The following is a 27,865-nucleotide window of genomic DNA, read 5'->3' on the forward strand; positions in this document are numbered from 1 at the left end:
AATGAGATCCCTGGGGATGGGCAATGCGACCCCCAGGATGGGCAATGGGGATCCTGAGATGGGCAATGGGGACCCTGGGGACAGGCAATGGGACCCTGGAATAGGCAATGGGACACCCGGGATGGGCAGTGGGACCCCAGGGATGGGCAATGGGACCCCTTGGATGGGTAATGGGACCCCTTGGATGGGTAATGAGATCCCAGGATGGGCAATGCAACCCTCGGGATGGGCAATGAGACCCTGAAATAGGCAATGGGACCCCTAGGATGGGCAACAGGACCCCTAGGGATGGTCAATGGGACCCCAGGGATGGGCAATGGAATTCCGGGATGGGCAATGGGGACCCTGGGGAAGGTCAATGGGACCCTCGAATAGCCAATGGGATCCCGGGATGGATCAGTGGGACCCTGGAATAGCCAATGGGATCCCGGGATGGATCAATGGGACCCTGGGATGGGCAATGGGACCCTGGAATAGCCAATGGGATCCCGGGATGGATCAATGGGACCCCGCGCAGGCCCCGCCCCGCCGCGCGCGCGGACTGCCCTTCCCGCCGGCCCCCGCGCGCGCGCGGCCACGCCCCTCTCTGCCCCTCCCAGGGCGCGGCCCCGGAGACCCCGTAGCGAGGGGCGGGTGCGCGCGCAGCGGCGGCGCTGAGGGAGCGCGAGCGCGCGGTGGGGGGGGCCGGGCCGGGCCGGGGGCGGCGGGGGGGGAACCGGGACACGGGAACCGGGACACGGCCGGGAGCGCCCGCCCGCGGCCCCACGACCCGCCGCTGGCACCGCCGCCACCGGAGGGAAGAGCCGGGCGCGGCCCCGGAGGAGTCGCCGCCATGAACAGCGTGGGAGGCGCCGATGAGATCGGGTGAGAGGAAGGGGAGGGCAGCGCGCTGGGACGATGGTGCGAGGTTCGGTCACCTTTTCCCGCAACCTCAGCAGAGCGTCCCGCCGGCGCTCCCGCGGGCCGGGGGGCTGAGCGGGCGCCGGTGGCAGGCTGGGTGGACACTGAGAGCCGGTCCCGGGCCGGGGGTGCTGGGGGGGGGCCGGTCCCGCCATGTTGGGGCCGTGAGGGCGCACACACCCCCCCGCCCCCCCCAGCCCGTCACGTGACCGGCGCGCGCGCGGGGCTGCGGCAGGTGCGCGCGCCCAAGGTCACCCGCCCGCGGCGCTTCCCGCGCCCGCCCGCACCGGAGCCCCCCGGGCCCGCCCGCGTCCCACCCCGGCCCCTTCCTTCGGGCCCTCCTCTCCTGTCACACCGGACACGGGGACACGGGGCTGGGGGGGACAACACGCTGGTGAAAGGAGGGCATCGTCCCACTCTGCTGGTGCGGCCTCACCTTGAGTCCTGCGCGCAGTTTAGGCGCCACAGTATAAGGAGGATACTGAGATGGTAGCGTGCAGAGGAGGGCAGCGAACGTGGTGAAACGCCTTGAGGGGAAGCCTTAGGAGCGGCTGAGGTTTCTTGGTGTGTTCAGCGTGGAGGAGTCTGAGGGGAGATCTCATCGCAGTTTAAAACTTCCTCGTGAGGGGAAGCAGAGGGGCAGCTCCGAGCTCTGCTCTCTGCCACCAGTGACAGAAGCCGAGGGAGCGACTGGAGCTGTGGCCGGGGAGGTTTAGGGTGGCTCTCAGGGAAAGGTTTTTCCCCCCAGAGGGTGCTGGGGCACTGCTCAGGCTCCCCAGAGAATGGTTCTGGCCCCGAGGCTGCCAGAACTCCAGGAGCACTCCCAGGGACGGGGTGGGATTGTTGAAGAGTTCTGTGCAGGGCCAGGAACTGGACTCGATGATCCTTGAGGGTCTGTTCTGTGATTCTGTGACCTCACTGGGGTTTTTGTTCTGGTGACTCATCAGGGCCACCCCGAGGGGCTTGCGGTGAGGACGGGGAAGGTGATGGGACAAAGGTGGCACCAGGAGCCTCCCCTCGCCCTCCGTGTCCCCCTCAGGGCAGGGCTGCCCTCCCAAGCTCCCCTCTGCTGTCCTCTGCCTCTGTTCCAGACAGAAAAATCCAGGTTTTAAGCGTTCCCAAACCAAAAACCTGACACTGGTTCTTCTGACGTGCTTTTAGAATCATAGCAAGGCTTGGAAGGGACCTTAGACATCATCCAGCTGCAATCAGTATTATTATGCTTGAGAGCTGTACCCTGGTGACATTGAAATGATCAGGCTGCAGGCTTGGGCATGGTAGAACTCAAAGCAGCAAAAACCAAATTATAAAATATCCTTGACTGGTTCTTGCAGCGCAAGTTTTGGCACAGTGTTTGCCCATCAGGACTGCTCACCCTCTTTGAAACTGGAAACACAAACCACTTGTCCCATGCTGCTTGCACTGCTTTGTAAGCTGCTTATTTACTGCATGTTCTTAATTTGTAAATCCTAAAAGTACAGGAGGCAGGGTGAGTGACTGGAATATCACATTGGAATGGTTTGGGTTGGAATGGACCTTAGAGATGGTCCAATTCCAGCACACATTGCACGAGGCCAGTTTAAATGAGTGGGTTTTGCTCTGAATGTATTTTTATTTGCTCCTGGGCCTTGTCTGGTGCCTTGTGAGAGACCTGATCAGGTCTGATTTCCTGAGCTGCAGGTGAGTGCCAGGCTCCAGGTTATTCCATGGAATATCAGCTCCCTTCTGAGCATCTGGGCTGGCACAGACTTTGTTCCCAGTCACAGGCTGGGATCCTTTGGGGCTGTAATCAGATTGGGGGTTAATCAGAGAGGGAAATTTTCTTTATTCTCCTGCCCCAAAAGTGCTCAGAGGGAAGATGAGAGCACAGAACAAGCTCAGCTGCTCCAGCCCTCAGAAGGAAGCTCTGGTTTAAAGCTGTTGGGAGAGGCAGGTGTGGATGGGAAGTTTGAATTCAGCTGCTTTTCTGGGCAGAGATTTTCAGAGAAAATACCTAAGGGAGCTCTGAGCCTTGCAGGTGTGTTGGCATGGGTGGGGAGGGGCCTTGTGAGTGTTATTTGTTATAATTAATTAATTCTTGGGGCTGCTTTGGGTGGAGAAAGTGCTGACCTTGATCCTTTTGTCCTGCAGCTAATGGGGGCTGTGCTGAGGTGTTGATCAGAGCTATTAATTAAACCCCAGACTGATTATGTAGGCAAAGAGTTTGTGCTTTTGTTGGTTTATAAAATACCTGTACATGCTTTTTTTACTAATCCTGAGTTGATTTGCTCCAGCAGCAAGGATGTTTATGGCAACAAACGAGAAATTGGCGATGAAAATGAGAAATTGGCGATGAAAACGAGACATTGGCAATGAAAACAAGAAATTGGCCATGAAAATTCCCACAGGAAGTAGCGAGGCAGAACACTTGGTTAAAACTTCTTATCCAGCTGCAGCTTCTGAGGATTCATTGTCCCCCTTTGTGCTCCTGAGGTGATCCCTGTGGGGAATTCTTCTGCTTCAGGGCTGTTGCACCTGTCAGGATCTCATTTTTGTGATGGACAGACTGACCTGCCCCAAAGCCAGGCTGGTGCTTTGTGCTGGAGGGGCTTTGCATTCCAGCAGGGATGGATGTGGTGTCCTCCAGACTGTAAATTTGAGCTTTATGGAGGTGTGTGGGCTTTGGGGTGTGACCTACAAACATGAGGGGACACTCAGCGGGGTCTGCAGCAACCTCTGCTCTGTGGGAGCAGGGGCAGAACCTGAGGCTGGGGCTGTGCCTGGGGAGTTCAGGTTGGAGATCAGGTGTTGGGAATTTAGCTGCTAGAGACTAGAAAATTACAAAGTTGTGGCTAATTTTAAGTCTTGCACTTGTAAAGATAGTGTGTCTTTAGGCTTAGTTGTAGTAAGATAACAAATAGTGAAAGAGACATGAGAAAAGAGAGATGTAACCCCTAAAGAATGAAGAAGAGTTCATGGTATAGTTTAACCAATAGATTGCTTAGCTTACAGAATATTCATAAGCTTATTATTTGCTGTATAAGTGTTTGATGCTTTCTTCAGTAAACTAGACCTGTTAGACCTGTGATGAACCACCTGGTGTCCTAGTCCCCTTCCTACGACAATCAGGGAAGGTTCTTCCCCCCTGAGGGTGCCCAGGGAATGGTCCCAGCCCCCAGAGCTCCAGGAGCATTTGGATACTGCTCCTAGGGGTGCACAGGGTGGGGTTGTTGGGGTGTCAGTGCTGGACTCAGTGCTCATGGATCCCTTCCAGCTCAGGATATTTTATCAATTTTGTACATTTCTATGAATTGAAGAGCTGCCAGCCCATGAGCTGTTAGGACCAAAAGTTTTCTGGTGATGCAGCTGAGCATGGGGAGCACTCACACCCCCATCCTGCCTCACAGCTGTCCTGTACCACACCACATCTGGATTTTTGGGAACTTTGGCCCTGCTCAGTGTCTTCAAACCCAAGGCAGAGGATTCCTGGTTTTTAGTATTCCACAGGATGTGTATAAACCAGAGCTGTGGATTTCCATACAGCTGCTGCAGCTAGCCTTGAGCTACCCCAGCTTTGCTGTTCCAGTCCATGTAGGGTGACTACAAATAATTCATGGTGGAATTGGAAGGTTTGAGTGACCTCCCTCCCTCAGACAGCTTGGTGTTCTCTCAGAACGCAGCTGGTACTTTTACAAGGATGTAAAATCGATTAATCTTTTATACCAAGCTATCAAATTCAGTTAAAAACACCCCAAAACAAACCAAAACCTCCAAGAAAATGCCACTAACACATATCAAAACGTTATTGTGAATATAGCAGTAGGTCAGCTGGTTTTATTTTGCTACTAGGAAATTACTTATTTTTCTTAAAAGTAAAGACACAGAGGGGTTTGTGTCCTGTGTGTGGGGAGGGAAGGTGGTCAGGGGACGATGGTGAGGCCACCTTGGCCAAGCCTGGACCTGTTGCTGTGAACTGGCTGCTGTTGCACAAGGCCCTTGAGCCTATGCCAGGAGCCAGAGCTCTGCCCAAGGGAGCTGGGGGCACTTTTCCAATCCTTGAGGGAAACTTTGTCATGCCCAGCGTGCCCACAGAACACAGGCCTGCTCTGACAGAGGGCAGGGCTGCAGGGCATAACCCAGGGCAGGGTGCAGGGCCTGCCCTGCTGCTCCCAGGGAGGGCTGGCACGTCCTTTAGCGTGATGATAACACAGCAGTGACACTGAGGGCTGTGTGTGCCTCACGTGTCACCAGCTCAGTTGTTTGCTGGCTGCTCAAGGAGATGCTTTGATCAGTGCTTAACAGTTGCTCTGTTTTGGTGAAAGACAAGACTCGTGTCACGTCTCGGCCTCACTTAGAACAGAATTTGCCTCAATGGAACAAGGCTGGTAGGTGCTGTGTAGTGTTGAATTTTGTCACTTTGGCTGGTGCAGAAGGGTTGTGACACAATGTCCTATCAGAGAAGGGGATCAAAGGGGAAAGGGACAGGCTGGTTTTGTCAGTGAGCTGCCCTGCTCCACAGGAACTTCATTTTCCTGGTACTCCCAGTGCACCTGCAGCTCTCACTGGGGGTGACTGGCTCTCCTGCCATTACCTGCCCCTGAGAAGAGCAGGTGAGAGGAAGTTCAGTATTTTATTTTTGTTAGGAGAAATCCAACTTTGCCCATGTAAGTGAGGATGCAGGAATCCCCACCACCCTCAGCTGTACTTGGGTATTGGTGAAGGTGAAAAGATTCGAAGGAAGAAGGTGTTTTTTCTCTTTGAGGTCTGATGGAGAACCAGAGGGCATCCCCCAAAAATAAACTATCCCAGTGCTTGTTTGTGCAGGGCCATGGAGCCATTAACAGCAGAGTTTTTCACAGAATCACACAATCCTGAGCTGGAAGGGAAGGCCAGGGATCATCAGAGCCCTGCACAGACACCCCTGAGAGCAATGTCCAAACACTCCTGGAGCTCTGACAGCTTTGGGGCCGTGCCCATTCCTTGGGGAGCCTGGGCAGTGCCCAGCACTGTCTGGGGAGGGACCTTTCCTGATACCCAGCATGAACCTCCCCTGGCACAGCTCCAGCGTTGCCTGGGTCCTGCCCCTGCTCCCAGAGAGCAGAGGTGGATGCTGCTCCTCAGGAGGAAGCTGCACACAGCTCTGAGGGTGTTTTTGGGGTTGATTCTTGGTACTGACAAGGGCCAAGTGTTGAGGCAGCTCTAACCAACCTTTAATTAGTGAGTAAATGACTGCTGGAAGTTTTGGCACACCCAGGAGCTGATAAAGAGCTGCAGAGCTCCAGCCTGGCACAGAGCTGCTGCAGCACCTACCCAGCTCCTTGGGCATGCTGGGACAGGAAACCCTGCAGATTTGGGGTGCTCTTTGCAGAGGAAGAGTTGAATCAGTGTTGAGCAGTTTAGTTTGAGGTTTAGCCATGACTGTCTCACCTGCTCATCACTATCTGGAAACTGGGCTGTGCAATGGTTTCACAACTGCTGGATTAGTGCTGCTCTGTTATTAATACCTGCTGCACAGGTTTGACTTCTGGCTCAGCCTGGCAGTTCTGCTTTGCTTTCAAGGTGCTGGCAGCCAAGTGAGTGTTCTGTGGTGAGAGAGGGAGGAGCAGAGAGCAGGGATGGAGGAAGGGTTTGGTTTGAGTATGGTGCCAGCTTTGTAGGGCGTGTTGGAGGTCCTGGTACCCCCAAACCTGGCCAGAAGAGCTGAGCTGTGCCTGAAATCAGATGGAGCATCTGCTGTAGCCACTAAAGCTGCCCTGTGCTTTGTTTGCAGAAAGCTGTTCGTGGGTGGCCTGGACTGGAGCACGACACAAGGTGAGCAACGTGTGCTGCAGGAGTTGGGCCATGGTGAAAACCCAGCCAGGAGCTCTTCACAGGCGTTGCTGTGGGGGAGAGTGCAGTGAGAGCCTCCTCCTTGACAATTAATAAAACTTTCTCTAGAGACAACTCAGCTATTTTATTTATATATATATATATATATTTTTTTTTTTTTTTTATATATTAATACTTTTTGCACTGAGAGCCTCCTCCTTGCTAATTAATAAAACTTTCTATAAAACTTTCTCTAGAGACAACTCAGCTATATTATATATATATATATATATATTTTTTATATATATATGTATATTTTATATATATATATGGGTATATATTTTTATATATATTTTATATATTTTTTAAAATATATATATATTTTTATATATTAATACTTTTTGCACTGAGAGCCTCCTCCTTGCTAATTAATAAAACTTTCTCTAGAGACAACTCAGCTATATTATATATATATATTTTATATATTATATATTAATACTTCTAGGTTTATATTATTTGATGCTGAAATTTTTGTTAGCCCAACAGACAACCCTTTTTATAATCACTTCCCTGCTGTTTTCCACTTGAATGAGTGGAAATAAACTGTTGTCTGCCATTTGTTTACAGGAAGTAAGATGTGATCATTTTCAAAAGATGAGTTTGAAGCTGTGTTCCATGTTTGCTGATCTGTTGTCTCATCATTGCAAACACAGTCTGGTGCTGTTAATATCTGGCTCTGTTTAATGCTTGCTTTTTTTTTTCTTTGACAGAAACTCTTCGTAGCTACTTCTCCCAGTATGGAGAAGTTGTAGACTGTGTAATAATGAAAGACAAAACAACAAATCAATCTCGAGGATTTGGATTTGTCAAATTTAAAGATCCCAACTGTGTGGGAACAGTGCTGGCCAGCAGACCTCATACGTTAGATGGCCGAAATGTAAGTTGATTTTATTTTATTTTCATTTCTTGCACCAGATTCAAAGATTTGCTTTAAATTCTGGCTCCTTATTTGCAGAGTGTCAGAGTTAACCTGGTTGTTGGTTTAAATGATTTATTGTAAGGCAGCTCTGAACTCCATGACTTGTGTTGTTTGAGCTCTGAGGAGCTGCATGTCAGCAGGGCTGGGTTCAGCTGCCACAAATGTAAATTTTAGAGCAAAATTGTGCTGAATTCTGACCAAAGTGGAACTTCTTCCAGATTGACCCAAAGCCATGCACACCCCGGGGGATGCAGCCGGAGCGGACACGGCCGAAGGAAGGATGGGTAAGGAGAGATCCCTGTGTGTCCTCTGGAGTTCCTTGGGGTTATATCCATGTTTTAAAGGCAGAACTCGAGTGTAAATCTCATTTCTAAAAAGTCTTCAGTTCAGATTTCCATGGGCAGGCTCTGTGCAGAGCAGTGTCACTTTGGGTGTGGTGTTTCCTAAGCTCTTAGTGATGCTTTTAGTGGAGTTGTTCACATTTGAGAGCACTGGCAGGGCTGATGCTGTTCCAGCCCTCTCCACCCTGCAGCTTCACCAGATTTCAGTTTAGAATGAGCCAAAGGCCTCAGAACTCAGGCCCTGCATTCCTGGTCCTCTGAAGAACAGGAGACACTGAACCCCTGAGCTCAGAACGTGCTTCCCTTTCATGCCTGGGAGACTTCAGGGCTGGAGCTCTCCCCTCAGCCTGCCAGAGCCCATTGTTCATGTAAAATGATAAAGCAGCCACCCTTATTGTTCTTCTGACTGAATTTTCTCCTCCTTGATTTAGCAGAAAGGATCCAGGAGCGATAACAATAAATCCAATAAAATTTTTGTTGGTGGGATTCCTCATAACTGTGGCGAGACAGAGCTCAGGGAATACTTCAAGAAGTTCGGAGTGGTGAGTCCTGGGGGGAAGGTGCCTCCCCTCCCTGCTGCCTCCTCTCACATTTCCTCAAGCTGTCAAATTTGGGGGGAATTTGGACAAATTGCTGAAGCATTTTGTGAGGAACTGTAGTGAACATTCATCATCTGGAAATGTCCCTTGGCAGAACCTGCTGCTCATGTGGAATTCGCTTTGCTGCTTCTGTCTCCTCGTGTTTAAGTCTACCTGATGCATTATTCTGTCCCTTCTTCCAAAAGCTCCTGAGGTGCCTTAAGAATGATTCTTTTTATTATTATTATTTCCACCCTTACCCCCCTTACTCTTGATAACTTTCAGCTGGGCAATTAAAAATGTCTGCTGATTATTTTTTGGAACAGTGAGTCTCTCAATGGGCTGGATTTTAACATCCTGGTATTTGACTGTGTGTACAGACAGGTTAAATTTGGGTCTCCTGCCATTGTTTGGGGAGCAGCAGCTGCTTTCAGACCATCTGGAATCTCAGCTCTGATGTCCCTAGAACCTCCATTCTGAGACAAACTGCTCCTCATGCACCTTCTTTAATTCAGTTTGTAACCTTGGACTGAAATGACTGTATCTTCTCTATTTTTTTAATTTAGTTTTTATTTAGTTTTAATTCCCATTTATCCCAGCTCTCACTGCCCTCGAGGAAGTGGGGGCATATGATAAACTACTGAATTAAATAATTCAGCTGTGAATAAGTTTGAGGAAGTTAAAGATTGTGTGAGTTAAATTCAGGACTGTGCTGGTAAAAATGAACTTAATTAGCATTTAGTGTAGTTTTTGATACTTTTTTTCAATAACCTCTTTCTGACATTTCTTAGTGGCAGCAAAGGCTTTATTGAGAAACAAATTCTTAAGTTTATCAACTTAAATCAGTGTTTAAAATTCCATTAAGATAATTCATTTAAAACCACAAAAAACAATAGCTAACAACTGTTTCTTTAGCTTGAAAGGCTGCAGTAGACTAATAATAAAAACAGGGAGCACGTTCCACAGCTGTGGGATGTAGTTTCAAAAGGCTCTTCCTCACAGACTTGGCTTTCCAGCTGTGCCCTGGATGCTGGGGAGATACAGGGTATGTCCTGCAGGTGTAGAAGGCAACAGCCACAACTGTAAGTGCCCTTAAAAGTAAGTAGTAGCACTTTACTCATAGTATAGAAATCAGAAAATCTTCCTGGAGTTGTAACGAGTCCCTTTTGGAGCAGTGGAGTCTCACAAAGGTTTTGTGGCCACCAGAGTGAAGAGCCCAAGGCAGGCACTGATTTTTCAGCCCTGGTAATTGCTGGGTCATTAAGGCCAGGGTGAAGAGGACCCAAATGGAGCAGGGGAGGGACAAATGTGGCACTGACTGGGGGCATTATCCCCACCTGGATGCCTCAATAGGATGTGCTCAAGTGAGTGCAGCAACTCAAACCCAAATGTTTTCTAGCTGTAAGTAAAGATAAAATTGTGTCAGACTTTAAACTCATTTTTACTCATGAGTTAAAATATCCTGAGATTGTCTTGAAGATGCAATTTTACAAAATCACACCCATTTTGTGACCACTTCTCTGCATCTGAGAGATTTCAGAGCAGTTCCCTTCTGCTGTTTTAATGTTGACATAAACATTCCACCTCAGGTTTTGTTTAAATTGTAGCTCACTGTGGTGCTCATTCTGAGAAGAATAATCCTGAAGCCTTTGAACAGCTTGCAATTTCCATTTTTTCTTTTTTTAGGTTAAAATCACACTGATACTGCTCATCCAGAACTTAGAGGGGTTTTGTAAAGCTGTTTAAAGCATTGGTTTAACTGGTGCTCCAGTAATTCAATCAGAGGAGCCCTGCATGTTCCTGGAGGTGCCTGCAGCTCAAGCTGCTTTTCATGGCAAAAGTGAAAATGGTTAAAAATGGGGAAAATCATGTTTTAAAAAGCTACACTGATGAGTTGTTGGAAAACAAACCTTTGGGGTGTGTAATAGGCATAGATTGGGTACAAATAGTGCAAACCCTCAATGTTAAATTAAAATGTCAAGTGTGATGAGACAATAGATGAGCTCAGGCTTTCTGAACTCCCAGGAAGAGCAACATTCCCTATTTTTGTGCTGTTGCTGGGATGATGGCTGCACTTGGCTTGTGCTTTGTGGGTAGAGAGCAGGAACCAGCTGGTGGTGACTGTTCCAGCCCTCCCCTTGGAGCACAGGGAGTAGAATTTCCCTTCTCTCTTCCAGGTCACTGAAGTTGTAATGATCTATGACGCAGAGAAACAGAGGCCCCGAGGTAAAGGCTGATCTAGTTTGTCCTTGAAATTTCTTCATACTCTCCTATAGTCAGATGGCAAACTATTTCACACCATCAGAAAAGGTAGATTTTTTTTTTTTTCCCCTCCTATGTTGCCTCAGGAAAAAGAATAATTCACTGGGCAAACCTCACTTCAAGTCTAGACTCTTCATCTGCAGCTTCACTTGGGTCTGTGCATTTCAACTCAGATGTTTCATGCTCATTGATGGGTTGGGGTTTTTTTTATAGTTGAATGAAATTTGATTCTCAAGCTACTCCTGTGGCTTAAGGTACTTTTGAGAGGGGGAAAAAATCAGATTTTCCTCCTGTTCCACATGAAAGGTACGTTGGGTCTGTAAGTGCATGTGGGGTGCTCCAGCCAGAGCACGAGACAGGACAGAATCCATCCATCACCTGCTTTTTGTTTTGGTTAAATGGCTTCACCTCAAATTCAAGAAAAAACTCTTCTGAAACAACACAAAATAATTCTGAAATATATATATATATGTATATTTTTAATTGGGATATACAATCCCTGTATACCAGATTGCTTTTTAAGAGGGGAGGAGAATTAAAAACCCCAAAAACCTGAAAGATTCATTAGATATTGAATCAAACTGGGAACCTTTGGTCAAAATATGAAGCAATTCCATGTCACCCTTTGCATCCACCATTTGTTTGCCAAGGAAGAGGCAATATTTTGGCACATGAAGCTTAGCTGTGCTCCCACCCTGTAGCATGTTGAACATGCTAGAGAATAGTTTGCCATCTGAACTTTTCATTTCTCTTCTGCCTCATTATTAAGAAATATATCCTTCACTTCATATTTATTAAGCTGTTAAGTCTTAGTTTTATTTTTAATTTAGACATACATCCTTAGTGACATATTTAAGTGTTTCATAGTAAAGTATGGTAATGTTAAGTAAGTTCTTTTTTTTGTTTCTTTTCTCTCTGTGAATTGTTTGACTGTGATTAACGATATCTCTTTAGATTTCTTCTCTCTAGGTGATAATTTATCACAGAGGTACAGGCCAGTTCCGCAGTCAGAGGAGGGACGGGCTTTGTCTTTTATTGGAGTGTAAACGAAGTTTCAATATATTTGTTTTTTTGTTTTCTTGCTTTAGCTCTCCTAATCTTCTTCCAGCAGATCCCTTTGATTTAAGCAGCACATAAATTCATCTGTTTCAATGCTTTAGAGCAGCTGGTTTTGGATAGAGGAGACAAAGGCACTGGCATTCAAATGGAATTTGGGGCTGAAGTTTTAAAATATTTCAGTAATTATTGTATCATCTCTATCTTTGCAATATTTAATCCCAGCCTTGCAGCCTCTGTGCAAAAGGTACTTAAACATCATGCCTGGTCTGGATTAATCCTGTCTCAATTAATGGCTTCTCTGCTTCAAGCTCTACTAAAAACAACACAGGCAAAGGAGGGCTTGGGGTGCAGAGCACAAGTGCCAGGTGGGGGAAAGGTCTTGTCTCCACCCACAGAAAACTTCCTCCCCTAATTCATCAGACTCCTTAAGCACTTCTTGAATCCTCTCTCTCTCTCTGCCTTTTGTTTCTGTGCTGTTCCAGGCTTTTTTTAGTGTGCTGACTAACACATCTCCCAAAATGGCCCTGGCAGTCCCTGGGGGGTGCTAGGAAAAATTCCTCGAGTTTGTACTGGGTACTCCTGGTTGTGCATCCCAGAACACATTTTCTCTTGCCTTCTCTCTGTGTTCTTTTGCTGTTCTGTCCCCTTATCCTTTTAATGACTGTAGATCAAATTCCAGAGGCCAATTCAATGCCATCTCTCCTTAGACCCTTCTGAATTTTGCCTTTTCCCATTCACTTTACCACCCTTCCTGTGGGAGTGCACATTGGTTTACTGGTAGGAGGAGGGAACATGATCCCTGTTCTAATCCCTGTAGCATCCATTTACCTCCAGCTCCTCAGGAGGCACCAAATTCTCAGGTGATGTCCTTGAGGAGCTGGCTGGGGTCAGGTATCCACATGATCTTTGTTTGCTTCCTCCCAGTCCTGCCTGCTCCTGCCAGCTCTGCCTCATCCAAACTCTTCCCACACCCCAAGCACAGCAGCCATGGCACATCTCTGAAGGAACCAAGGGGCTTTGGTGCACTCTCAGCTTCTCCTGGTTCCACCAGCTGGGAAGGGATTTCCAGGTTCTTGCTCTGTCTGTTCTCCTCCTCTCTTGGCTGCAGAGCAGCTCTGTCACTCTGCTCTGCTCCTCTTGGATTCCTGCTGGGTGCAGTTCATTTCTCCAGCCTTTAGCAGAGTCCTGACCTTCAAAAACTAAACTGCAGGTGGTGGATTTCATCATTTCTGCTTAAAGCTTCACCTTGGAGTTTTGCTGTGTTACTCTGATTTCTGTGCTCTTCTTTATCTTGTGCTGTCTGACCCTTTCAAATCCCCTTTTTAAAATTTATTTATTGCTTTTCTCAATGACCTCTTGCCCTCCCTGTTCCACTCCTCCAACCCCATCCCACAATCTATTCCCCTCCTTTAGCTTTGAAATCAGATTTAACAACAACCTTCACATCCAGATGGAATCCATTGTTTTTCCTCTCCATCTCTTTTTAGACAAAGGCTGGAATACTAAACATGATTTAAATACAAACACTTTTCCTTTGGCTCCAACACTCGGATTTCTGGTTAACTCAGACAAATATATTGTGATGAAATGCTGCTCTCAGCTTCGAGGCTGCTTTCATCACAGCTCCACAAAACTTCGTTTATACTGCCAGTTTCTTGTGTGTGGGAAATGCCAAGTTTTTTCCTTTTTATTTTCAGTTTATTTTAGTGATGTCTTTTGCTCTTGTTGCTGACAGCAGAATTTGACCTGCTGGAATCTATTTTGGCCTGTATCTTTGTGTATTTTTATATATATATATATATATAAACTTTCTCTACACTAGGCCTCTTTGGGCTTACCCAACACAGTTGGATAAGCGTGGAGAGACATTCCTGTGCTAGATCTGTATTCTGTAACGCTTTAGAGCAAGATTTGGCTGCTGTCAGCACTAGCTGCAAAGCAAAAACGCAAACCAAGGGGGAAATCTTGGGTTTCAGAAAAGCAAAACCGCATCCATGTTCCATAAACGCTTCCCACGCCGCACCTCGGGTTTCTTTTTCGAATTTTTATTGCTCTCCCCCCTTTCCCCCCCTCTCTGTAGCTAATCCAAAGAATGGCACAATTCCTGTACTGCATGTGTCCCTCCCTGCCCTGGGTTGTCCCCACCAGCAGCCAGTGGGTGATGGCATGAAGCAGCCGCCTTGTCCTGGGGGATTAACCACTATTTTGCCACTCTCTCGGCTGTGTCAGCAGCTACAACCTACTGCAGTGGTTCTCAGAGTGACCTCCAAAAGAGGAGCTTTGCCTCCTTTCCCAGAGTTTTCTCTCCAAGCATTAAAAGCTGCTGGATCCAGCTGAATCCAGGGAATGAGCCACCCATTGGGAAGTTGTGTGGATTTTTCAAATGGAAATCAACGATTCAGGACGTGGCAGCACCACCACGTTCTGTGTGAGCAACACCTCATAGGGGAGCTGCCTTGTTGGGAAGGAGTAACACCTGTTCTGTGCTTTTTCTCCAAGGTGTGGAAAACTTGAGAACCTCTGATGTAGGTTGTTAGTTTCTGAAGCTTCTCATTCATCCATGGAGTGGTAAAATTTCTCATGCTTTAACAGCTACATTTCAAAACTAACTTTCTTTTCTATGGAAAATATTTCCCTAACTGGAAGCTGGGCTAAGGGATTGGGAGGAAGTTGCTTTGCAGCTTTGGGGAACAGGGATATATGATAGGTTTTCCTTGGGAAATTAGGCTGAATCAAAGGGAGGAGCAGCAAAGTTGCTTGACTTCAATCTGCTGTCCCACAAATATTTTGATTTTAGCAGTTTTTTTCCATTTCCTGGTAGGTGGATGAGGAATAAAATCAAATTAAAAGCCGGTTAACGAGCTCAGTTTGAAGCTGCATGCGCGCAATCGAGACGAGGCACTAAAGCCTCTCCACAGGAAGTATCCATTGCAATTTCCTCAGAGTTTTTGCCAATTGAACACAAGTGTCGTTATCTGAAACCCCTGCTTGAACCCTTGGTCTGCCCCTAATACTGTTCATCATCCTGTTTTGTGTCACAACACCCTGCTACCTTGATTCACTCTTCGTCGTTGGCTAGGTTTTGGATTTATTACTTTCGAGGACGAACAATCAGTGGACCAGGCTGTCAACATGCATTTTCACGACATCATGGGCAAAAAAGTGTGTAGTTGTAGTTTTATTTTACCTTAAGAAAGAACCAAGTCTTGGACAACGAGCGATTTCACTGGGGAATCCAACTGGATTTGTTGATGGGAGAGCACAGCAGTCCAAATTCAAGGCTTTATCCATGGAGGTGGGGAAAGTCTGAGTTTGTGGAGGAGGGAAGTGAGGATGGGGCAGCCTGGGGGAGGGAGGGATGGAATCCTGAGGATTCAGGCTGTGGGCTCTGCTTGGGGTGAGGCCTTGTGTGTACAGACCTGGGGGCTGCTCTGGCTGAGCAGATAAACTGGGATCATCATCTCTGGGGTGAACTGGTGCTCACTGCCTGTGCTTTGAGCACTGCTGTGATGCAAGGAGACAAATCAGTGATTTCCAGCTGTTGGAAAAGCAGAATCCCAGTGAAATCTTGAGTTCTTCAAGGCTTGGTTTAAGATACCACTCCTTCAGATGTGTACTTGATACTCTAATCTTGAGGTGGTGTCAGACGATCTGCTTTATATAATCTTAAACTTGAAAAGAAAAAGGGAGGAAAAAAAAACATCCTGAAGGATTGGTTTTTTAAAAAATTGGGTCACTTACTGTGAAACTTTGATACCAACCCACGTACTCTATATAGTATTTAACCACAATGCAGTTAAGTGACCTCTGGTTGTTTCATCTTCATACTGTGTTGTCAGCAAATGGGACTTGGATAGGCAGGAATTTTTTAGGCTCCTTTGATGTTACTCAGCAAGGAACGAAACTTTTACCTGTGGAAGGAAAAAACCAAAAAAACCCAAACCTAAAAGCAAAATAAATTGTTGCAGGACACCCAAGTTTTAAAAGAGTAATTTAAAGAAAAATGAACCACAGGAAATTCTGGTAAATTTAAATCCTTGCACAGCTTTAAGGTATATCCAGATTTTAAACAAATTGTTAAAGCTTCTAAACTTGAAGTGAAGGGGTTCAGGGAGACACAGAAGATTCTCACATTCCTTAAATTATGTGCATTGTGTGAGGTTTTAATTGTCTTCAAAGTCTTTTATATTTCATAAGCCTTTCCTTAGCTAGCAAGGGCCACACTCTGCATGTCAGTGGAGTCCTGGTTCATTTTGCAGTGCAATAATGCCTTTAATCCCTGTGAACCTGTTTTGGGGTGCAGGGCTGGCTGGTTTCCTGATAATGGGAACAAAGGAATGGACTTGTGGGATCCAGAACATCAGTTCTTGGTTCCTGGTGTGACACTCCCAGGTGTAGTAAATCACACAGGGGTGTGTAAGGATCACCTGTATCCCCCCAGTATTCCCTGATCTGCCCTTGGAATTGCCTTCAGCAAAACCCTAAAGTGGGAGCTGATCCCACAAAGCAGCAGATCCAAATAGGAACAAAGGATAAACACCCACAAGGTGCTGGGAGAGGATGGAGAGCCCAGTGTGAGCCTGGATGTCCCCTCATTGCTTTGCTGCTGACACAGCACTGGGACTTGGAGTTCTCTGTGTTCCCCAGACAAACCCAATTCCAAACTGAAATAATTGATTTTTGCCCTTCCCCCCCCTTTCAGTGACAAAAAAAAAAATCAGGATTCAGGGATTTTTAGCTCAGATTAATAGAGTTGCCTCAGTTCTTGGGGTAAGCTGGGCTCTAGGCAGGTGTGGAATTTGAACCTCCCTATTGCACAGGGAATTTTCAGTGCTCACTTTGGCAGTTCCCTGCTTCCAAGTGTGCACTGAAAAATTAATGGGATTCTTCCACAAGGATTAATGAGCTCCAGATCCCCTGCTCTCTCCTTCACTGCCTAATCATGCCTGCTTTAAAAATGGTATCTCTGTCTTTTTTGGTAATTAAAAAGGTATTGCTGAAATGAATCCATATGTTGTTGAAAGGAGGGGGAAAAAATTAAAATTGCAAGAAGGCCTCTGCTTTTGTAAGCAATAACCGAATTCCCTCAAGGCAAATGTGTTAAGACTCATTAATTTGAGTCCTTTGAAAAATTCCCTTGGTTCCTCTCTGGAAGGGCCTTGAGCTGACAGAGATTTGGTTACTGTCATGTCTCATGTCCTTGGGGCATTGGCAGGGGGGTGTGGGGGGCTTTGTCCTTGCCTTGTGCCTGTTTCCTGTTTGTTCTCCAACATGAATGGCTTTTAAGACATGGCAGGAAGAATTCTGAATACTTTATTTTCCATACTACTCAAGCCCATTGATGATTGAGATTTATTTTCTTTGTACTCTGGCACCCATTAAAATTAATCATGGGAAAAAAAAAAAAGCCTCAAATTCAGCGAGTGCTGAGAGGGTTTCATTAAATCAGAACTGGATTTTTTTTTTTTTTTTGAGAGGTTTATGTTGAATGTGCAGCTTATTTTAAGTAGGTCAAATGCACTTATTCCATGGCTGGGAACACTAGGACATTTTATCTTGGAATGAACTAAGTTAAGCACTGTGGTTACTGATTTTTTAAAACAGGAGGGGTTTTGTCACTGACTTAACACAGTATGAAGATTGCTTCTTATTGACTCAACTGTCCATTTTTATTACTTGCATGTTTGTTTACTTTTTTGTTAGATGTAATGTAAGATTCTCTTATCACATCCATTCCCTCTGACATTGTTTGAGTTAACTGAGATTCTTTAAGCGTTAGCCTGGGGAAGGTAAGTCTTTATCTTCCATTAGACATTTAAATAAAATCTTAAGTTTAAAAAAAATACAACAATACAAAAAAAAAAATCTCAAAAAATGTGTGTTTCTCAGGTATGAGCAGAGCTGAAATTGCAGTTAGTTGGGGTGGGTTAAACTGTCACTTCCAAATGGACCCCAAACATGTTTGGTTAAAGCATTAGTACCCTTTTTCAGAGCAGCCTCTTCACTCAAAATTCTGGTTTTTTAACTGAAAACGTCATCTTCGTATCTCCTGCCTTGAACATGAAATCAGCCTGTCATTAATGTCCAAGATTCTGCTGTTTTAAGTGCAGAGCTGCTGTAAGAGGGTACTGCTGTTTTAAGATTCAAGCCAACGAGACCGAAGCGATTTGTAGGATGCTTTTCTCGGAATCCCTCAACAGTAGGACTCGTAATTCCTTACCATCACCTACACTGTACCTGAGAAACATTGTAAATTACTTGGCCTTAAGTTTTTAATAATTAAGTACTTAGACATAAGTCATAAGATGCTAAGTGTAGTCTTAAGTGTACCTGCGGGTGTGTGTGCGGGGCCGGGGGGCGCGGGGCCGCCCCAGCCCCGCTGAGCGCTGCCTCTGTTTGTTCAGGTGGAGGTGAAACGTGCTGAGCCTCGGGACAGCAAGAGCCAAACTCCGGGGCCGCCAGGGGCCAGCCAGTGGGGGAGCAGGATCATGCCAAGCGCTGCCAACGGCTGGGCAGGGCAGCCCCCTCCGACCTGGCAGCAGGGCTACGGCCCCCAAGGTACTGCCCAGGGTGCAACCCTCTCCTTGTCTGGCCTTTGCAGTTCATTCCGCTTTGGGTTTCTGGTGTAGATTTTGTTCCCAGCTTTATTTCCCTCATAGCACCCCAAGGTATTGCCCACCCTGCCCAGGGTGCCACCCCCTGCCTTTCCAGCTCACTCCAGTTTGGGTTTCTGGTCTAGATGTTGCTCCCAGCTTTGTCTCCTTGATAGCACCCCAAGGTATTGCCCAGGGTGCAACCCTCTCCTTGTCTGGCCTTTGCAGTCCATTCCGCTTTGGGTTTCTGGTCTAGGTGTTGTTCCCAGCTTTATTTCCCTCATAGCACCCCAAGGTACTGCCCACCCTGCCCAGAGTGCCACCCCCTGCCTTTCCAGCTCACTCCACTTTGGGTTTCTGGTCTAGATGTTGTTCCCAGCTTTATTTCTCTCATAGCACCCCAAGGTAGTGCCCATCCTGACAGGGTGCCACCCTCTCCCTGTCCCACCTTTCCAGCTCGCTGCACTTTGGGTTTCTGGTCTGGATGTTGTTCACAACTTTATCTCCCTGATAGCACCCCAAGGTACTGCCCAGGATGCCAACCTCGCTCTATCCAGCCTTTCCAGCTCACTCCAGTTTGGGTTTCTGGTCCAGATGTTGTTCCCAGCCTTATTTCCCTTATAGCACCCCAAGGTATTGCCCAGGGTGCCACCCCCTGCCTTTCCAGCTTGCTCCACTTTGGTTTTCTGACCTAGATGTTATTCCCAGCTTTATCTCCCTGCTAGGAGTCCCCCCATAGATTTCCAGCCCCCCCGCAATAGATTTCCAGCCCCTCCCATAGATTTCCACCCCCCCATAGATTTCTACCCCCCAGTCCTTTGTAAAGTTTTTTTCACTGATTTTCCCCAAAATCCATTTTTTCACTGGCAGAAGGCAGTGCCAGGCCTGGCACATGTCCCAGGTGTGTCCCACCTGTTCCCTTTGGAGCTGCCTCTCCCCACATGGAGTCCCCATGGGTTGGGGGAACTCAGAGAAGCTGTTGGGAAGGCTCCAGCTGTGACTCCAGCTGTGGAGTGAGTTCTGCACAACACCCCAATGATAAATTTGGCTGATAAATGGCTTTTCAAGGATGAGGCAGTTTCAAAGGAAGTTATCAGGAAAATCTGAAAGGGATGAGGGGGAAATGAATGGCCGTGCTTTTGAATTTTATTGCTTAATGTAGCTTGGGGAAGCACCAAGGCAGCTCTGGTGCAGGGAGCACTCAGTGCACACCAGGAGCCCTGCAGGGCTCAGGAGCAGCCTGGGTTTGATGGCTGCAACCCCCCTGAGATTCCAGAGGCAGGATAAACATGCTGAGTTGATCCAAAGACAATTTTGATAACTTCTGGAGGGATAATTGAGTTGCTGTGACTTGCTTGCTCTGAGAGATGAGAAATGTTCACCTGGGGGGCGCAGGGAGCGTGGCTGCTCCATCCCCACTCCATGGATGGAAATGCAGCACAGGGATTGCTCATTTCCCCACGGTGCTGATTAACTTGAAAGCTGCAGCTGAGGGTTGACATTGTGCACAGATGTGCTAATCTGCAAACTGAGAAACTCCCATTATTTTCCATGCAGTGATTAGTAGGGAAAATGATATCTGATCTCCTGGCAAGATTAATGTCAGACACGAGCACATTTATCCTTCAATCTCAGCACTGCACAAGGGATGGGAAGGGCTTTTTTATGCTTCAAAAACTGCAAAAATAGCTCAGATAAACCTGGTAGTAAATTAAGAATCCCTTGGATGTTTAGTCTGCTGGGGTTCTCCAGGGTTTTGTTCTCTGTAGTGCTGTAATTTCTTGCACTTGGTATGTGGCAGCTCTCAAATGCTGCATCTGATTTGGGATTGGGAACTGCTGTCTTTTCTGAGTGTCATTTGCTGAATGATTCAGAGTCTTTCCAGAATTACACATTCAGAAATAGTCCCACAATGTTGCTTAGGCCATAAAAATAACTCTGTAAAGGACATGGGGAGGATACCCAGTGTATCCCAGAGCCAAATCCTTCTTCTTGCATCATCCCTGCTTCAGTGCATGCAACTTCACTGATGTCTAAAGCTCTTTTTTTGTTTTGTTGTAGGGATGTGGGTGCCAGCTGGACAGGCAATTGGTAAGTACATTATATGGGACCAATTCTGAAAGGAAAAAATCCTCCCAAGCACGGGTGCAGCTTCTTTGAGCATTCACAGTGATTTTTGGATTTCTGTAGGATTTAACCTACATTTAAAAGCTTGATTGAATTTGTCCTGGAAGAACAGAGGAGAAGACAGTGGCTTCTTAGCAGCTCTGTAATAGGAGCTGACACACATCCTGCTGTTCCAGCCACATTCATTTGTTACCAAGGGATTACATGCTAAACTGCAATTATTTACAGTGGGGACACTTGGAGGACAAATATTTCCCAAAGTGAGGATTCATAGAAGGCTGAACCTGCATTTGAAATCCACCCAACAGCCTTACCCCATCTAGAGGAGGCTGACTCCAGCAGCAGCTCCTTGGTATTCATGTGCTCAGTTTTTGGTTTTCTCTTTATTTTCCAGGTGGATATGGACCCCCTCCTCCAGGCAGAGGAGCTCCTCCCCCACCACCTCCATTTACCTCATACATTGTCTCCACACCTCCTGGGGGATTCCCACCTCCACAAGGATTCCCACAGGGCTATGGCACCCCTCCACCATTTAGTAAGTGACCCCCAGGAGCTGGAGCTCATCCAGCTTTTCCTCATTGTTTGCTGGGCCTGGTTTCACCTATCCTTAATTATTTTCTCCAAATTATATATTCAGAGCAATAGCATTATTTTTTTCTTTGATTATTTTATTCTTGCAGGAAGTAATCATTTCTGTTCTCTAGTTTAAATCTGTGTTGCTAAATAAATTTAGATACATTGTGCACCTTTGTTAGGACATCAGAGAGAAAACTTAGAGCTCACTGCTGGTGACCTGGGCCAAACACTGGCTGGGTTTTTTGGAGGAGCTTAAGGAATTAAGGTCACAACTGGGACTGGAAATACAAATAGGATTTTAGCACCTACCTCTCAGGCCACCATTGCAAAAGTCTGTTACAAACCTGCCTTAAAGAAGATGGAAAATAGTGTCCAGTTATCACTTTTTACTTCTAAAATCTTGGTTAATTTGGCTTCCTCCTCACTTCTCATGTCTGTAAGCACAATTTGCTCCTCAGTTCTGCTTTATCCCTTTCTCTGTGCTCTGCCTTTGGGGGGGACATTTCTCCCACCTGTGCAAGGTGAGCTGTTGAGATCTTTGGGCCATGGGGGTGACCAAGATGAATCTGTGCAGCCACTGGTCACAAACAGCATCAGAAATGTTGGTTTTTCAATTGTATCATCTCTAAAGCCAAGCAGGATGTTGATGTTCACCTGTTGTGTCCTTGCAGGTTTTAGTTATGGTGCTCCACCTCCTCCACCTGACCAGTTTGCCCCCCCTGGAGTCCCCCCTCCACCTGCCACTCCAGGGGCAGCACCACTCGCTTTTCCTCCACCACCACCTCCATCTCAGGCAACTCAGGACATGAGCAAACCCCCGACTGCTCAGCCAGAATTCCCTTACAGTCAGTTTGGTGAGTAACTGCTGCCATTCATCCCCTTTCCCTTTAGGCCTGGGTTCAGTGTTGGACACAGTTTGCTGCAGGCATTCTCCAGGATGGGAATGTTCCCACCAGCTCAAGCCATCCTTAAATCATGCAGTGTTCTAGCCAGAGGGAATTTTCTTAGCTCTAAAGTGTTGCTTTTGTGCTGTAAAATGAGCTTCAGGGATTTGTGCATTGCCAGAGTGAATTCCTGGTTTCCACAAACTTCCTCTCTAACAGCTTTGCAGAGCTTGTAGTGAACTTTTTTGTGTGTCTCGAGACCTTGGAGAACAGATTTGAAGAGTAAAAGCAGCATGGAGAGACAGGCAGTGCATGTGTAAGGATCCAAACCTGTGCCTTTTCCTCCCTTTTCTCATCCCTTCCCATCTCTCTGGAGGTGCAGTTCTGTACAAAGCTTTGTTGTGCTCTGTAGGAAACTTTGAGGTGGAAGGCACTGAACTAACAAGTTTTACAGCAGGCAGGCAATGCTACAAAAAACAAATGCTTTTTAAAATTGTGCCTGTGCTCCAGAGTGAAATTTCTGCTGCTGCTCCCTGAGGGAGCTCAGAGGGAATTCTCATTCTCATCTTGCTCCTCTCAGCCCTGTTTCTCAGCAGTGCTCTCCAAATAAGATCTCTCCAAAGAGCTCTGTACTAATGTGTTTTTTAAGGGATTGTAATTGGTCAGTTTTTACCTCTGAAGGGAATTTTGCAAGCAGCAGCCCGTGGATTCAGGCTGTTCCCTGCTGGAACACGTTCTCCATGTGGTAGTGCTGCCTCAAGTTCCTGCAGAAACTTTCCTATGAGATGAAAACTTCACAACATTTATTTAAATAGATAATATTCAAAATTCCAGCAATGTAAAGCAGCCTCTGAAGGAAGATGAGCCTTTGAGATGTGTTTGTGAAGCAGCATCTTCTCATGTTGATGAGTTTGAAATGTTTTTTCATTTGTTTCTTACACGGCTGATTTCCTGGATAGTTTTGCCCTTGTGATTCAAAGTTTTTCTTGTTCTGCCAGAACTTGGCTCTTTGCAGACTCTTTTTGGAGTGGGTTGGACTCTTCTAAATAAAGCACAAATCCCTGCACAGCCAGTTACATCAGTGAGGAGCAGCCAGAGTCTGGGAGGAGTTGGAAGTTTAGGAAGGATCTGATGGAGAGGGACTCTTCATCTGGAACTGGTGACAGGACAAGGGGAATGGCTTTGATCTGGAAAAGAATAGGTTTAAACTGGATATTAGGAAAAACTTCTTCACTGTGAGGCTGTTGAGACCCTGGCAGAGAAGCTGTGGCTGCCCCATCCCTGGAAGTGTCCCTAATTTGCATATATTTACATAAATGCATAAAGCTTGTGGGCTTTAAAGAGCCACACAGTTCCCTGATGAGCACAAGGCAGTGTAAGGTTTATCCTGGGCAGTGTCCTAAATCCCTCAGTGTGTGCTCCCAGGGTGTCAGCACTAACACTCACCCTGCAAAATCAAATTAATTACATTAATTTAAACTAATTAGAAATTCATTATCTCTGTGCAGTCCCTTCAGTTCTGTCTAGGATGGGTTTGTCTGCTCCACACCCTTCAGGCCTCACCCCAAAGTTTTGTCTGCACTCCCAAAGTCAGGCTGAGCAGGGAAGTGGAAGATTCCCTGAGGCAGGGACAGGGCTCAGGTTTGGGGTTTGTTGGGGCAGTGCAGCTCTCCCAGGTTTGGGGTTTGTGTTGGGCCAGTGCAGCTCTCTCAGGTGTTTGGGGTTTGTTGGGGCAGTGCAACTCTCTCAGGTGTTGGGGTTTCTTTTGGGGCAGTGCAGCTCTCTCAGGTTTGGGATTTATTGGGGCAGTGCAGCTCTCTTAGGTTTGGGGTTTGTGTCAGGGCAGTGCAGCTCTCTCAGGTTTGGTGTTTGTTGGGCCAGTGCAGCTCTCCCAGGGGTTGGGGTTTGTGTTGGGGCAGTGCAGCTCTCTCAGGTGTTTGGGGTTTGTGTTGGGGCAGTGCAGCTCTCTCAGGTTTGGTGTTTGTTGGGCCAGTGCAGCTCTCTCAGGTTTGGTGTTTGTTGGGGCAGTGCAGCTCTCTCAGGTGTTTGGGGTTTGTGTTGGGCCAGTGCAGCTCTCCCAGGTGTTGGGGTTTGTGTTGGGGCAGTGCAGCTCTCTCAGGTTTGGGGTTTGTTGGGGCAGTGCAGCTCTCTCAGGTTTGGGGTTTGTGTTGGGGCAGTGCAGCTCTCTCAGGTTTGGTGTTTGTTGGGCCAGTGCAGCTCTCTCAGGTTTGGTGTTTGTTGGGGCAGTGCAGCTCTCTCAGGTGTTTGGGGTTTGTGTTGGGCCAGTGCAGCTCTCCCAGGTGTTGGGGTTTGTGTTGGGGCAGTGCAGCTCTCTCAGGTTTGGGGTTTGTTGGGGCAGTGCAGCTCTCTCAGGTTTGGGGTTTGTGTTGGGGCAGTGCAGCTCTCTCAGGTTTGGGGTTTGTGTTGGGGCGGTGCAGCTCTCCCAGGGGTTGGGGTTTGTGTTGGGGCAGTGCAGCTCTCCCAGGTGTTGGGGTTTGTGTTGGGGCGGTGCAGCTCTCCCAGGTGTTGGGGTTTGTGTTGGGGCAGTGCAGCTCTCCCAGGTGTTGGGGTTTGTGTTGGGGCAGTGCAGCTCTCTCAGGTTTGGGGTTTGTGTTGGGCCAGTGCAGCTCTCCCAGGTGTTGGGGTTTGTGTTGGGGCAGTGCAGCTCTCTCAGGTTTGGTGTTTGTTGGGGCAGTGCAGCTCTCTCAGGTTTGGGGTTTGTGTTGGGGCAGTGCAGCTCTCTCAGGTTTGGGGTTTGTTGGGGCAGTGCAGCTCTTCCAGCTGGACCCTACAGTGAGCTGTGCCAGGCCAGGCTTTATCCTGGTGATCCATCCAGGCTCAGGTTTGGAGCCAGACACTCAAACCACACAGGGAAGCAGAGCCAGCTGTGGCACTCAGTGAGTCCTGAGTGGCTCTGCAGGTGTGTGCTGTGGGTTTCCTCCATCACAAACAACCTGAGCTCTGGGATTTGCACCACTGTGCAGAAACAGCAACTCGAGGTTGTGTTTTTCCACTCCCCCTGGCAAACAATCCCCTTGTAGTTTTGGGCTCCTGCTTATCTGTGTCTGAACAAATGCCAAGAGGAGCATTTGCAGCTCCCAGAGCCTGAGCTCGCTGTGTTTTAGTGCTCATTAGTGCCAGCAAGTCCTTGAGGGACAGGCAGAGCTTGAAATTGAACTGCTGAAGATGTGCTAAGAGACTTTGTTTGGGATTAAGAGAGCTAAACCTGCTCTAAGCCTGCACAGAGAGAGGCAGCACTGCAGAAATGCTCTTGGTAATTAGGAGCCTTAATAGCATCTTTCAGAGCAGGGGCTGGCACTGATGCCAGGATTAAGAGTCATATTTAATTAGGAGAATTTGAATTAAATTTCTCAATTTCTCAGTTGTCTTAATTTACATCTAGTAGTGAATTTTGTGTTGGTAGCAGGGATTCCAGCCAGTCTTTTCTCTTAGGGAGAAAAACAGGAGTTTCCTTTCCATCCCTAAATTCTGCTCACTCCAGACTGGCCTTTGATGCAGGTCCCAACCCAAAATCAAACTGCTCCCAAAGCTGTGAGCAGATGGTTGAACTGCCAGCCTGGCTGGGATTATTCCAAATAGAGTTCCCCCTTCCTACACACCTGTTCCCTTCTGCTTTTTGTAAAAAAGGAGGGGAGATCCCTGCAGGACCCCAGAGCTGCTGCTCCTCCTGGGGAGGGAGCACTGTCAGGTGTGGGGTTCACACCAGCCATGGTTGCTCCTAGAAACTCATCCTGTGCCTTTCTCTTCTCCCCAGGGTATGGACAAGACTTGAGTGGGTTTGGACAAGGTTTCTTTTCTCTTGGAAAGGAAACTCCTGTTTTTCTCCCTATCCCTAAACTCTGCTCACTCCAGAGTGGCCTGTGGTGCAGGTCCCAACCCAAAATCAAACTGCTCTGAAGCAAAGCTGTGAGCAGATGGTTGAACTGGGATTACCCCAAACACAGTTCCACCTTCCTGCCCAGCTGTTCCCTTTGCTTTTTGTAGAAAAGGAGGGAAGATCCCTGCAGGATCCCAGAGCTGCTGCTGCTCCCAGGTGTTTTTCTGGGTTGTGTTAGTGAGAAGGGAGCACTTTCAAGTGTGGGATTCACACCCGTGGCTGCTCACTCCAGAGTGGCCTGTGGTGCAGATCCCAAGCCAAAATCAAACTGCTCCCAAAACTGTGAGCAGATGTGTCATGGTTTAGGCACAGGATGGTTGAACTGCCAGCCTGGCTGGGATTACCCCAAACACAGTTCCACCTTCCTGCACACCTGTTCCTTTGTGATTTGTGCAGAAAAGGGGGGAAGATCCCTGCAGGACCTCAGAGCTGCTGCTCCCAGGTGTTGTTCTGGGTTGTGTTAGTGAGAAGGGAGCACTGTCAGGTGTGGGATTCACACCCACGGCCATTCCTAGAAACTCATCCTGTGCCTTTCCCTTCTCCCCAGGGTATGGACAAGACTTGAGTGGGTTTGGACAAGGTTTCTTTTCTCTTGGAAAGGAAACCCCTGTTTCTCTCTCTGAAGCAAAGCTGTGAGCAGATGATTGAACTGGGATTACCCCAAACACAGCTCCCTCTTCCTGCACAGCTGTTCATTTCTGATTTTTGCAGAAAGGAGGGAAGATCCCTGCAGGACCCCAGAGCTGCTGCTCCTCCCAGGTGTTGTTCTGGATTGTGTTCCTGACAGGGAGCACTTTCAGGTGTGGGATTCACACCCTGGAAGCTCATCCTGTGCCTTTCCCTTCTCCCCAGGGTATGGACAAGACTTGAGTGGGTTTGGCCAAGGTTTCTCTGATCCCAGCCAGCAGCCCCCTCCCTACGGAGGCCCCTCGGTGCAGCCCTCCAGCGGCCCCCCGGCAGGAGGCAGCGGCTTCGGGCGGGGACAGAACCACAACGTGCAAGGATTCCACCCCTACCGGCGCTAGCCTGGGCTGCCAATCAGGGAGTGAGTGCTGCCCGCAGGGACCTCTGGGCCCAGCTGAAGCCCGGGATCCCAGACTTCTGAACTTGTGACAATCACATTACTTGATGGAAGAAAAACCTAACAACAGTTTTTGTTTTTTTTTCTTCGGGGGGAGGGCGGGGGTTGGGGGCAGATGGCTTCTGAAGGCAGAGCTGTGGGTGTTTGGACTGCAGTTTTTAAAGATTTTCCTTTCTCTAACCCATCAGCACAAATAAAGAAAATGTCACTGGTTCAAATTACAGGGTTTTAAAAATGTCTTCAGCTTTAATTCAAAACTTCAGGTTTCTTTTTTTTGAAATTATTTTTCCTGAGCCTTTGTTTTACCGTATATTGTAAACTTTTATGTTTAAAAGAAAAAAAAATATATACATTTACAGATTGTGAAATTTTTAAGAGAAATTTTCTACTATGTATGCTGGCTTATTTTTTAATTTAAAACAGGGTTTCCGTGAGCGCTGTCGGAGGCGGGGGAAGAGCTGCAGCCCCTCCCTCCCTCCCTCCCCGCGGCAGTGCTGGGGCGGAGGGTTTGAAACTCTGGGAGTTGACAGAAACCTGCTGAGTGTATTTTGCTGTTTGTTCTGGGGGCGGAGCTGGGCCTGGGCAGGCGCAGGAGCCGCTCGGAGGCTCCACCTGCCTCCCCCTCCCGAGGCCTCGGCCGGACGTGGATTTCCCTCAGGCGAAAAGGTTTTGGTGCGTTTGGCACTGAGCAGTGCCAAGCCCTGGTTTGAATAAAGACAAGAACCTTTGGATTAGAAACACCAGCCTGTCTCCATTTTTCTGGGGTTTTTTTTTGCTTTTCTGAGTGTGGGTTTTCTGGA

The 27,865-nt window shown here is 47.5% G+C and overlaps 1 protein-coding gene across 5 annotated transcripts; it reads left to right on the forward strand.

The window, feature by feature from the left end:
- The first annotated feature begins 726 nt into the window (after positions 1-726).
- DAZAP1 (DAZ associated protein 1) lies at positions 727-27,803 on the forward strand. Of its 5 annotated transcripts, XM_054290853.1 has the most exons (13): positions 727-864; positions 6,650-6,690; positions 7,458-7,624; positions 7,885-7,950; positions 8,439-8,549; positions 10,763-10,811; positions 14,986-15,068; positions 18,311-18,464; positions 20,561-20,590; positions 21,021-21,161; positions 21,874-22,056; positions 25,862-25,976; positions 26,234-26,553. In XM_054290853.1, the coding sequence occupies exons 1-13, from the start codon at positions 833-835 to the stop codon at positions 26,268-26,270; spliced, it is 1,209 nt and encodes a 402-aa protein (XP_054146828.1). In that variant the 5' UTR covers positions 727-832; the 3' UTR covers positions 26,271-26,553. The 5 variants fall into 5 exon arrangements, with proteins under 5 accessions (XP_054146828.1, XP_054146826.1, XP_054146827.1 ...); XM_054290851.1 differs by lacking the exons at positions 25,862-25,976; positions 26,234-26,553 and adding an exon at positions 26,837-27,803; XM_054290852.1 differs by lacking the exons at positions 25,862-25,976; positions 26,234-26,553 and adding an exon at positions 26,837-27,803 and having other exon boundaries at positions 8,442-8,549.
- The last annotated feature ends 62 nt before the right edge of the window (positions 27,804-27,865 follow it).

The sequence above is a fragment of the Melozone crissalis genome, unplaced genomic scaffold (assembly GCF_028551555.1).
Source record: "Melozone crissalis strain CALT ecotype California unplaced genomic scaffold, PUWL_Pcris_2 ptg000088l_1, whole genome shotgun sequence".
Classification (NCBI taxonomy): Eukaryota; Metazoa; Chordata; class Aves; order Passeriformes; family Passerellidae; genus Melozone; species Melozone crissalis.